Here is a 12,313-nt window from a genome sequence, read left to right on the forward strand (position 1 = left end):
TCCATAATAATAATAAAAAAGGAATATTTCAGTGTCCACGACCCCACCCACCATGAAGCCCTACGAGATCACTACAATGCCCAACAAAGATACTGCAGCAACACCAACATCAGCTACAATGTCCATAACACCTGTTGAGAACATCCAAAACTGGTACTTGGTTGATCCTAGCCCAAATGGACCAGTTGCTTGACCCCAGGAGACCACCCCAAGGCCGCCCCCGTCTACATGAATTAAAGGCCAAAGTGATGTGTTAAGGTCGGGCCCTTCAACCGCCAGGATCCTCTTCTTCCCTTCGCGGGTTACCACGCACGGCAAACACGTGGGTGGATGTTTAGATCCCAGAGAAGGTAAACTGAAAGAACAGAACCTTCCCTGGTAGCTCCCCTCACTACGTACAGGAATTTACACCAAGGCAACATAAGAGTAATTCATGTATGTACTATTCTTGGCATTAGTTTATTTCGATATAAAATTTTCTTTAGCATATTTTCATTTATTGTTTTACAATTTCCTTTTTTTCAGATTTTTCTAATGCATGTGGAGCTCCCAATATTTTAAGAAAAAAAATTTTGGTAAATTGTTTCTTTTACCAAAACTAGAACACGAGTGCTTGAAAAAAACCAATAAACTAAAGTTAAAATATTATTAGAGGTACGCAACACATAGTTCTGAACCACCACAGCAAATTGATGATAATCAAAGCAGAAGAAAACAGCAAATTAAATTTTGTTTTAAAACTTTCACATGTTGAAAGTTACCAGAATACCAAGACATCAGTATATAAATATTAAAAAAAACAGAATTATTTGTGAAACAAAAAAAAAAAAAAAAAAAGAATTTTCAATAATAAATAATAGACTTTGCATTGTTAAAGTTTCAGAAGATGCTGATGTTAAGTGTATCACAAAACAAATGTCTTTGGTAATTGTGACATTCTGTATATTTACGAAACAGAAAGTAAGTTTATCAGAACTGAGATGCGTACGTTAGTCATGAAATTATATGAAACATCTGTAGTTACCAAATACAGGGTGAAGTTTAGCAATTTTTGTGCACTTGTTTTGAAGTCACTGGTGATGTGCTGCCCTGTACAGAGAACTTAAGAGCATCTTTGTTCCCCTTCCCCAAAGATAATGCTTATCGGATCTTTCACAAATGATAGTGATAACAGTTTAATACACAATACAGCATAAAAGTTAAAGCTTTTTATTGATGGTCAAAACTCAGAGAACAATTTACTTGAATATTATTTGGTATGTACATCTTAATTAGAACAATTATAAGTTTCTTTCTGAAAAATGTGTTGGATAAACTGTACTAATGACTTATCTAAATATTACTAGTCACTATTTGTTTTAAAGACACAAAGCATTTGCTAGTAGCAAAAACCAACACAATTATATCCACATTACGTAATTATTATTAGTTAAGCCTAATTCAAGGCAACTTGACTTGAATGTATGTATTCATTCATACACAAGAAACACCAAGGAAGCACACACATACTTTATTACATATTTCCACGTTAACTTGGCGCTCATTAATCCACATGCAAATTTAGTATATTGCTTCTCCATATTTAATTTGACCTGGCATCTGTGACCTTTGACAGAGAGGCACCAGTAGTCTAACTAAACGTTCCACAAGTTCCATGGTAGTTAATTCTTTCATTATGTAATCCCCATATTTTAGACAGCTTCTAATAAATACGTATACAGGCCAGTCATCATAAAATTTAAAAATGACCCACACTTGTAAACTTCCCATAAAGTGACACACTGAAAAAGTTTTGTGCTGATCTTAGTATAAAGAAAAAGGATGATTTTTATGTAAATAACACAAGAAACAGATCCTACCACAGAAAATTTTAAAGTGCAAATACTAAGATATTAAAATTCAACTTCTCTAGTTAGATACCTCAAACTTCTAGAAACTTTTACCAAAAGTAAGAACATAACTTTCTCTAATGTTCTTCCTGTACATTAACTATAGATGTCGCTCTCAGTAAATAAAACACTGGCTCAATTAACGACAAAAAAGAAAAACTGGACATAGATATAGATTAGAAAACTGGTAATAAATATACAATTATTTCAGCTGGGCAGTGACATTCAAACTTCATTTAGTCTGTTAATTAGTGAATAGGCCCAAGGTAATATAATTATGAGAAGTTAAGGTAAAAGAAACAATTAAAGATATTACAGTTATGTGGTCCAAATATGAGCTTCAGACAATGCAAGTCAGACCAAAATCGCTAAATGAAACAAGAGAACATTTATACAGTCAAAGTCAAGTCAAAAGTGTGGGCAAATAACATTAAACATTTCATCAAAATAACAGGCAAAGTTTAAAGCCAATGGCTGATAAACCTGTCAAACATTTGACATTATCTGTTGTCTTTCATCATGTGGTATGGATTTAACTTGTGGCTTTAAACTTTCTCTCGTGTTTCAACAAAATGCTTAAGGGTTCCAGATGACACATGGGGACTGCTCATACGGTTAAAGATGTAACACATTATTCCTAGATAGAGGGTTAATCAAGGAGGAGGAGGCTCATTTGACTTGTTTCTATCATCTACATGTCTTAGCACTTTTCTACGGGTGGAAGGAGGCGAGGTGCTTCTTCCTTCATGACTGGGATTTCTGTTCAGAGTTTGCCCCGAAGCCTGCCCCTCTCTTGACTGACCCCAAAATGAAAATACACTAGCTCCTGTTCTTGGCCCCAAAGGAGATTGCTGGATCGTACCATCTCTATAGGAATGGCTACAGCTGTTGATATTGGTGCAGGACGACTGTTGCGCTGAGTGAGTGTTAGACGATTTTATCAGTGATCTTGGGTTGACCTGTTTTGTCTGAGAAACCTGAGTCAGTGGCAACATATGCCTTTGTTGAGTAAGTTGTAAGGAAGGAGAGCTCAGATGAGTCGAACTTTCAGGTGAGGTTGTGCTCTTTATTTCTACATCCTCATTAACAGATGGTACAGCAACTAACTTTCCAATGACAGATTCAAAGTCGTCACTTACAGACAGCTTTTCTGCTAGTGTTGTAAGTAGCAATTCTTGAACAAAAAGACTACGATCTGCATGATCCACTTCAAACACCTGCTGTTCTGATTCAGTTAAACTACAATCAGTGTACCTGGAAAAGTTAACAGAGTGGAAATTTAATGATGTAAATAAATGTGAGGTACAAAAAATAAAATTTTATACCTTGCTTGGCTATAAATATAATCACAGAAGAACTATAGCTTGATTCTGTAAGAAAACAACTATACATCTGGAGCTTTAAGATATTTCAATGAAGTCTGAGGAATGCAACTTTATATTTGTGGTTCATACAATCATTTATCCATTTCTTTACATCCATCCAAAAAGTTTATACAGAACATAGGAAGGAAATTAATGAATTTCATTCTTTAATAACAGTCAGTATGTTGTCACTGTTTTAAGTATATATATATATATTTATTCCAGTTCAGATATACCACACAGTAATTGAATATGAAGGTTTATGACCTATGTAATTAACTAGCAGGTGGTAAAAGTGTACACCTGCATATCAAATATACCTAAAAGTAATAATAACTGCACCTACCAAATCCAAGTCGTTCCAAATGTCAATCACCCTCTTAGAAAAACTAAGCTGATTTAGTTGAAGACAACACCTACCCTATCAAATCTTATATCTGTGTATCCTAGTCTCAACACTCACCATTAAACACACACTCAGAGGATACATCAACACCATCAATTATTTTAAAAATCTTTAACACCTCAATCATACCCCATCTAACTTTTCTTTATGTCAAGAGAAAACAGTTTTAACCTATCACCATATTAAAACCTATCCATTCAAGACAAAATCCTAGCATACTTTCTCTGAATCCTTTCCAACAATTCAATGTCTTTTATCATGTAAGGAGCTCAAAACTGAAACTATTCCAAGTATGGTCTAACCAGTGACTTACACAATGATCACATACCCTCTTTAGACTTGTATTCAATATTCTACAAATATGACCTAAAATCCAGTTATGTCCTAGCACTAGCATTAATACGCTACTTACATGGCAAAAGAATTAATCAAAACTAAAAACTCGTAATTTAACTTTTAATATCTAACACATACTACCTTACACTTAATTATAATTAAAAGCCATCTGCCATTTATTTAAAAATAATCCAAATCCTTCTGTAAACCACTAGCATTCTTCTGACAAACATTTTATACCTTAATGTCCTCAACAAATTGATATATAAAAAAGAAAACAAGAGCAGAAGTCTTAACGAGGAGCCTTGCAGTTGTGACATTAATTCACTGACTGAACTCCATTTAAACAACCTTCTGCTTTCTTCCATACAGTCAGTTTTCCATCCAATGAGTCAACCTCTCCCACACCTACAGTTATTTATTTTTTATTACTATGATAAAAGAGTAGGAGTTTCACATGAGCATTAACCAAAATGAAACACCTGTGAAGTAAGTTACCACACAACCAAAAATAAAAACTACGATTTTGGCAAATAACAACCAACAATGGTGCCACAGATTCCTCGTGCATGCTGGAGTAAACAACCAACAGTGGTGCCACAGATTCCTCGTGCATGCTGGAGTAAACAACCAACAGTGGTGCCACAGATTCCTCGTGCATGCTGGAGTAAACAACCAACAATGGTGCCACAGATTCCTCCTGCATGCTGGAGACAAATTACATAAATAAAGGCTAACAGAAGTTAGAGAAATTCTGATGGGTATTTGTGTATATTATGCATTGCATTAAGACCATTTATAACTTAAAAAGTTTCATGACTGCTAACATAAGAGGAACTCAACATAGACCTGCCTTAAGTTTTACAGAAACAAGTCTATGAGACTTAGATATACAGCTTCTGACACAACATTAGGTTGAATACACAGTTTCAGACAAACTTACTGTATATTAAATATACATGTTCAAAGTTACATCAGATAAAATACACAACTTCAGATACAATGTATTAAACACACAGCTTCAGTTAACACTATAGTTTGTGAATATATATTGGATTAAATATATAGCTTCAAACACACACATGCTAAAGTTTATTTAGCATGTGTGTTACATTTATTTAATGAAGCTGAAGTATACTACAGACACTCACTTTTCATGGCACAAACATATCTATACAAACACACATTAATCTTTTACACACACACACAGACGTGCACTCATGTGTGTGTGTGTGTGTGTGTGTGTGTGTGTGTGTGAAAAGATTAATATTCAACAGTCAAGTAAAACAAAATTGAAATGAAAGACTAACAAAAAAAACAGTAATTCCATATCTTTAATAATTTATTTGGACTTGTTTATTAGTATGTATATACAGATGTATTGCAAATGTTGAAATGAAAGATTTAGTGGATATCATAACAATAGGTGGAACTGTAATTGACTAAGTAATGTTAAATGTTAACAAAGTTAATATTCAATTAACCTTATACCAAGATATTACCAAACATTTGTAGCTATGTGCATGTGAACTGAGATAGCATGTTCTGTGATATATACAGAAGAAAGAAGTTATTCTATCTGCTAGTTGAAATACTGACTCCAGTACAAACATATAGGCACAAGAGATAGATATATACAGGTATCATTTATTTGTCCATGTAAACCTATGTAATAACCCCTAAACTTTGAAATTCACTCCATAGCCTATGTCAAATACACATTCTCAGGCAAAACAAGTTAACATATTTTATAACCAATGGATACAATGAGAGATTCTGAAGAATAAATAACAATATACGTGTGATGAATCTTTATTTAATTTACTATGTTAAAAAGATTTTACCATTTTTAAATGACACATGAATTCAACGGGTAGTATTTGTTCCCCAGTGTCATGTCTTACCCAGCTCTGCCATATTGGTTTGTGCCCATTTGTGTTAACTATACATCGCTTTTCAAGAATACATTTACAAGGTATAGCAAAGACTTCCTGTACAGTATGTGAAAGAAATTAGAAATTAAACCTGATTTGCAATGAGAAAAATATTTACCTTGAGAGCAAATAGCAAGAACTGGAGCACGATGCAGGAGTAGTGGCTGTTGGCTCAACATGAAAAGCCTGGTTGAATTGGACAGCAGTTCCTCCTCCAGCCAGGTTTTGTCTACGAGGAAGACGTTCCAAATGCTGGCGAGCAGCCTGGGCCTGTTGTCTTTCTAACTGCAGCTGCAACTGGAGTTGCTGCAGCTGAGAAGTGGTGTTAGACTGACTCAGGTTGCCAGAGCGTCGAACACCAGACAACTGGGAAAGTAGCTCTACAAAGAAAGAGTCACATCTAATGATAACAGCAAATACAGATTACGATAATTCCAGAAAAGTAATATCTAATAAAACATTATAATACAAGAGTCAGTTCTCAATACAGCCATTTACTATGATTTTACTACCAATGTCAATTTCTTTTAGTTTTAGTACCATCACTTAGAACTGAATTAAACGTGTTGTTTACATAATATAGAATGTTTTGTTTAGTACACCCCCACCACCCATGTTTACAGTTGCACCTAACACTATGCATAAAGTTCCTGAAAAAATAAGGAAAAAATCAAGTTACTACAATGTGTTGCAAATAATAATGGAAACAAAGAGGATATAAAAGGGAAATAATGTGAGAATATCAACTACTTATTGTATGACAATGAGCAGGACTAAAACATAGCCCCAATGTAATTCTAGACATGGCTTCTAGGGACATAGTACCACATGACAAGCATGTAGAAATAAACTTTCTAGATGATGTGGATACTCCACAAGTAAGATTCCACATTCCAGCAGGAGATGCACTCATGACCCTGAAGGGGCTACATGAAACTGGCACTCTTAGTAACAGAAGTGACTGATAGCAAACCATAACTCCTTAAAAAGCTATGCTAATAAACTCAGTGTGATGTTTTTTTTTTATTTTCATCTGTCTCTTGAAAAATAATCTTGCCAATGTCTTTACTGTAAATACGTATGTGAATTTAAACTAAAAAATAACAAGATGCAGATTAGTAAAAACTGCCTTTAGTGGACATGCAATTGCTCAAAAACAGCTGCTGATAAGATGCAACCAAACCAAAAGTTTGAAATGCACAAACTACAAACAGTAAAATGATTAAAGCTGAAGATATTTACTGATGAATCCAAGTTCAAACTATTCAGCAACTATTAATGACAGTTTGTTTGGTAACAAAGTATCACAGTCAAGTTACAAGATAAACAGTAAAGTAGGGTAAGGAATTACTACAACTTTAAGACTGCACCTCGGGCAACAGTATCATAACTGATGGTCGATAAACACAGGCAAATTATGATCTATCATGCCTTTACCTCAGATTCACAACTTACTGAACAGAAAATCGTATTCTCTTAGAGGAAAATGACCTAAAACATACAACATACATGATGCAATGATATGTTTATACCAGAGAGACCACTGGAACACATGCAACCATGGCTTAGTCTGAACAAAACTACATGTATTGTGGAGTTAAAATGGGAAATTTGGAACAATATTTCACAATCATTAATTAATAAGCTGTATGACAGTAAGAAAAAAACAGACATAAAATACATAAACTGCTTTGTACAACTTATTGGACTTTTTGGAATCTCTGATAATGTCATGAACAAATAAATTCCCCATCAAGATGCCACTACTCAAAGTTTTAGACTTTAAACTAATTCATCTTGCTGTCAATGAAAATTTCCACATATGTAAAACAGCTGAAATTCTATTTGTTAAAAAAAAAAAAAAGTCAGTTCAAAACATTCAAAAATTATACGAATATATACATATTAACAGATACAAAATTCCTTATATTTAGTTTCTTCAAAAGTTTGGTAAAGTTTGTTTGAAGTTAATGACGAATTTTTGTAGATATTTTGACTTGTACAAAAATAACCAACTGGAAAGGAAATCAAGCATAGAAAAGTTAACGTTTTCCCGAGTTGAAAATCTACTTCCAATAATATTTACTTCCTCTCGCACTTGTAGCTATTAATCAATGAGGTTTTCTTCCTTTGTCTATCTCAGCAAGGGGTTCCCAACCGGTGGGTCGCAGGGGGGTCGCGTAGCCTTGTTAGAAGTAGTTTGGGATAACATTAATTTTATTTCATCAATTACATTTTCATGTCACGAGTGCCAAAAGGTTGGGAACCCTTGATTTAAGCATTGGTCTAATTTTTTCTCACCTGCTTCATTCTTTTTATACCTCACTCATAAAGGCAACCACCCTTGGCAATACTTATCTTGTGATATTCTCCACCTATGTCAATGAATCCTCAATCCCAGTATCTAACACTGGCTCTAAATGGGAGTAGAAGGGCAGAAGAGGAAAGAAGTACTTCAAATACATATTCAAATTAAAAAAATAAGAACTTCTAAATACTCACACTTATAACTAGAATCCCACATTAACACGTTGGAGGGACTGGTGAGGGCATTATCCATATAGGAAGCACCTGCATAGATCACAAGGTGTATAAACAGAAGATTGGTACCCGAAGGGAGAAAGAACTTTACTACACACAGAATAGGTATGCTCTTCATCCAGAACTGAATTCCTGTATTGTGGGTGAAATTGTACAAGAGTGATCATCCCTATGGGCCAGCTTCAACCAGATAGCTAAAAATCCACTACTCGGGGGTTGGATTAAGAGGTCTTGACCCCTATATATCCCATGTTGCTGGCTAAACCAATGGAACTGCAATGTTACATATAAATGAGTAGATCCTAGCCTGTAGCCACAGAGTGATATGTTCTGAGCCACCAGAGCTGAGGAGAAAGTAAGTGACACCAAAGAGAACAAACCTTCTTCTCCACCTGAAGAAATCCAAAGACAACACCCCAAACATGGAATGACAGGATCATGTATGCCTTACTCAACCAAAGGAAACATAGCACATCTGGTCAGGAATTATGAACATTCATCCTCACTTCCCAGTTGTGTGGGCAAAGTACATTTCACTTACCTCCACAGTTTTTCCATGTCCTTCCATAATTCTGTTTAATCAAGAACCCAGTATGGGATCACTTTGCATTTGGAATTATGAAAATACAGTGATCCTCCTCCTATGAACAATGCACTAATACTACATAATCCAAACAGATAACAGAGCATCAAAAAGCTTCTGTCCACCATCCCATTGACTGGAAATTTGACTGAGGACTCCCTTGCTCCACTTGTAGAATATGGAGGGGGATGTGTTGAAGAGTCAAGAGGGACAATGATTTGGCAACACTGCAATAAATGAACAAAGTTCCTGAAATTTTAAAAAGCAAACTAACCTTGATTTACTAAATCCAAAGTATTACATGGTCCCCATATGCTTTACTCATGATAGTCTACAAGTGGTGGTCCACAGAAAACAATAATACCACCTGGTTAGCTCTAGGTGGTGTTATGGAACACCTCATATTTACAGAACCTGTTGCAGCCTGTATAAAGCATACTGAATCAGTGGTTAGTAGTGTAGAATTGGTTTGACAAAAAGTTTGCCTGTCTGGGTAACCCTTGCCACAAAGTAAGATCCTATGAAAACAAGGTAAGGGACCCTGAAAGGTACAAATAAAAATAATTCTCCTTCCGATAACCTATCAGAAACGATTAAAATAGTTACAGGGGGTAGGCAAAAAGCCTCAGATGAAGAAACTGTCAGATCAGATAAATTATGTGAGGGAGGTCCACATACCAGTCTGCACCATCATCTCCAGCAGGAAATTTGACTTTGTACTGTCCGTTTCAGTTTGCATTTTAGTGAATTCTCTTGAAGAAGCTGTTAAGGCAAAATGTTCAGCATTTAGTTAATTTAAAACATCATTCTGATGTGACAGAGTCATTTATTTATAGTATTAATATGTTTTCTATACACCAGAAAAAGTACACTTAACTTAATACTGCTTGTATAAGCTCAAAAGATAGACTTTGGAAACATTCATTGTTTTTATATATATATATATATATATATGTTTATTCTGGTCAAAGTGAATTACTGACTTAAGGAATGGATACATATGTAAGAAGAAAATTTAAACCACTTGCATGTTAGAGTTGATACTACACATCAACTTTAACATGCAAGTATGAAAATTAAATTGGCTATCAAAACTGTTATTTCAGATTCTGAAGATATAAGCAAGTTTCCACTGATAGGGGCCAGATGTCCATTAGATAGTATTCCGCAGAGTACAAAACATACTGGAGCTTATAAAGAAAATATAGTTTTATTTTTGTGGCATGGCTGGTAAGTCCCTCAAAAATTCACCTGGACTCAGATCACCCACATGAACACAGCCTTTTCACGCATTTAGAAGCAGATCACTTTCATCAATTTGTGAGATAAAGTACATGACCAAAGTGTTTGTTATATAGAAGAGACAATGACAGACAATCATCCTTGACAGTATGTCAAAACAGTACTCAGTTAGCAAGGGAAGAATGTATTGAAAAGTGCAAAATGGGATAGAAATTGTCAATGATATAGTACATAACATGTATGTTACCAGTGATGTGACAATTATCTCAGTACTGTACTAACAAATGGAGATTGTTTAAGTACTAAAACAGCATATTTGTTAACACCAAGAGTCAAGCCAAGAGATGTGGCTTGGATGTTGTACTTGATCTTCTCATAAACTTGAAGACATGCCAAAAACAGTAACGCGATTGATTTTTTACCATTTACTTAAAAGTGTTTTATTTCTTTAAAATTTATTGATGAAGTGTTGAAATGAACATATTTTTTATATATTGAGCTTTTTATATGTTGTAAAAATAAAGATTATTGTCAGGGTAATACCTTTGCTCTAATATGTTTTTACTGCAAAATTTTCCACACTTTTATCAACTAGAAAGTATCTGTCCACAGGGCCTTTCTTCATCCAGCATGGTCAGAACACTATCTAGTTTGGCCAAGGCACACGGCATAGTGATTTGATTTCTTGAAAGAACAATGAGATACATGATTTTTCATAAAACACACTGAAGTAGAAATGTGTAAAAAACAAACCAAGAAATTTAAGCCTAGGCCACTTTTAAGAACGTTTGTAGAATGGGAAGATTTTTGTCAGTACATCAACTACTGTACCAGTACATGACACTTTAAATTTGTCCACCAATACTATTTACATTCTATGAGCAATTCAGTGCTCTAAGAAAAGACATATTTGGTGCTGAGTTTGCTTATGCCACATTTAATGTCAAAACTGACAATTGTAACGTCCACTCCAAAGCCCACTAATCTTTGATTTAAACTCATTGGTTAAGGATACTCTCAGATTTGGATTCCCCCCCCACAAGATTGAGGTATGTAGTATGACATTTTACCCCACAAGATTGAGGTATGTAGTATGACAATAAAAAGATTTTTTCTTCATCTGGACACAATTTCTTTTCTTTCATTCATTCTAAATCATTAAGGAAAAGAAGTTCATGGCATGTAGTTGTTCCAATTCATCATCCAGTGATGAACATTCTACATGCTTTATTACTGCAGTAAGTTCCACCTATTGTCCATCTGCAGTTTTGCAAGTTCCAAAAAATGTTAAATGGTTTACCACAAGTAAAAGATTGTTCTGAACAACTTTTACATAATTATACAAGTGGCAAAGTCTATTGTTGGCAAACATCTTTCAATATTTTTGGCTCACTTTTACTTCTGTCTTCTTCTGCATGGTATTCCGTATGTGTGCTAATACAAGTATCAAATTTCATGTACAGTTTTACTGAGTACTTGTTAACATTCTTGGTATCAATAACAATATATTATGTTGTTTTGTTGAGATAGTTCTATTAATACATATGACACATGTTATCTTGCTTTCCTGTCTTTTTACTATAATGTAATCAGTTTTCAATTCAACTTATTTGTTGAAAGTTTTCACATTGAAGAAAAAAACACAAAAAACCTTTATCCTTCTTCTAGGGACAGTTTGGAGATGGTATGCAGTATCCAAAACTGTAGAAACTGCAACAGTTCCTAAAGCTTTAGTTGTTAGCAATATTAGATGATCAGTTGGAGATGGTATGCAGTATCTAAAACTGTAGGAACTGCAACAGTTCCTAAAGCTTTAGTTGTTAGCAATATTAGATGATCAGATGTAGATGGTGTTTTTAAAACACTGGTTGAAGTTGATTCAACTGGAATGAAGAAACAGAAAAAAAATTAATAAAAATAGATAAATTCTTAAATAGAATAAACAATTACAAACACTTAAACAATTTTCAAAATAAATAAATAAAAACAAAATTACTTTAAAAAAGTAGAAAATTTAA

At 34.3% G+C, this 12,313-nt stretch overlaps 1 protein-coding gene across 3 annotated transcripts in view; it reads right to left on the bottom strand.

Moving 5' to 3' along the window:
• Nucleotides 1-1,195: 1,195 nt before the first annotated feature.
• LOC143223701 (E3 ubiquitin-protein ligase KCMF1-like) overlaps nt 1,196-12,313 on the bottom strand; it is a 40,294-nt gene continuing 29,176 nt past the window's right edge. For all 3 annotated transcript variants that reach the window (XM_076452018.1, XM_076452020.1, XM_076452019.1), the window contains 2 exons: nt 6,048-6,309; nt 1,196-3,143 (listed from right to left, as the gene is read on the bottom strand). In XM_076452018.1, coding sequence (XP_076308133.1) covers nt 2,543-3,143; nt 6,048-6,309 — 863 coding nt within the window. In that variant the 3' untranslated portion in view covers nt 1,196-2,542. The remainder of the gene's footprint in view (nt 3,144-6,047; nt 6,310-12,313) is intronic.

Source organism: Tachypleus tridentatus, chromosome 8, assembly GCF_004210375.1.
Source record: "Tachypleus tridentatus isolate NWPU-2018 chromosome 8, ASM421037v1, whole genome shotgun sequence".
NCBI classification, from domain to species: Eukaryota; Metazoa; Arthropoda; class Merostomata; order Xiphosura; family Limulidae; genus Tachypleus; species Tachypleus tridentatus.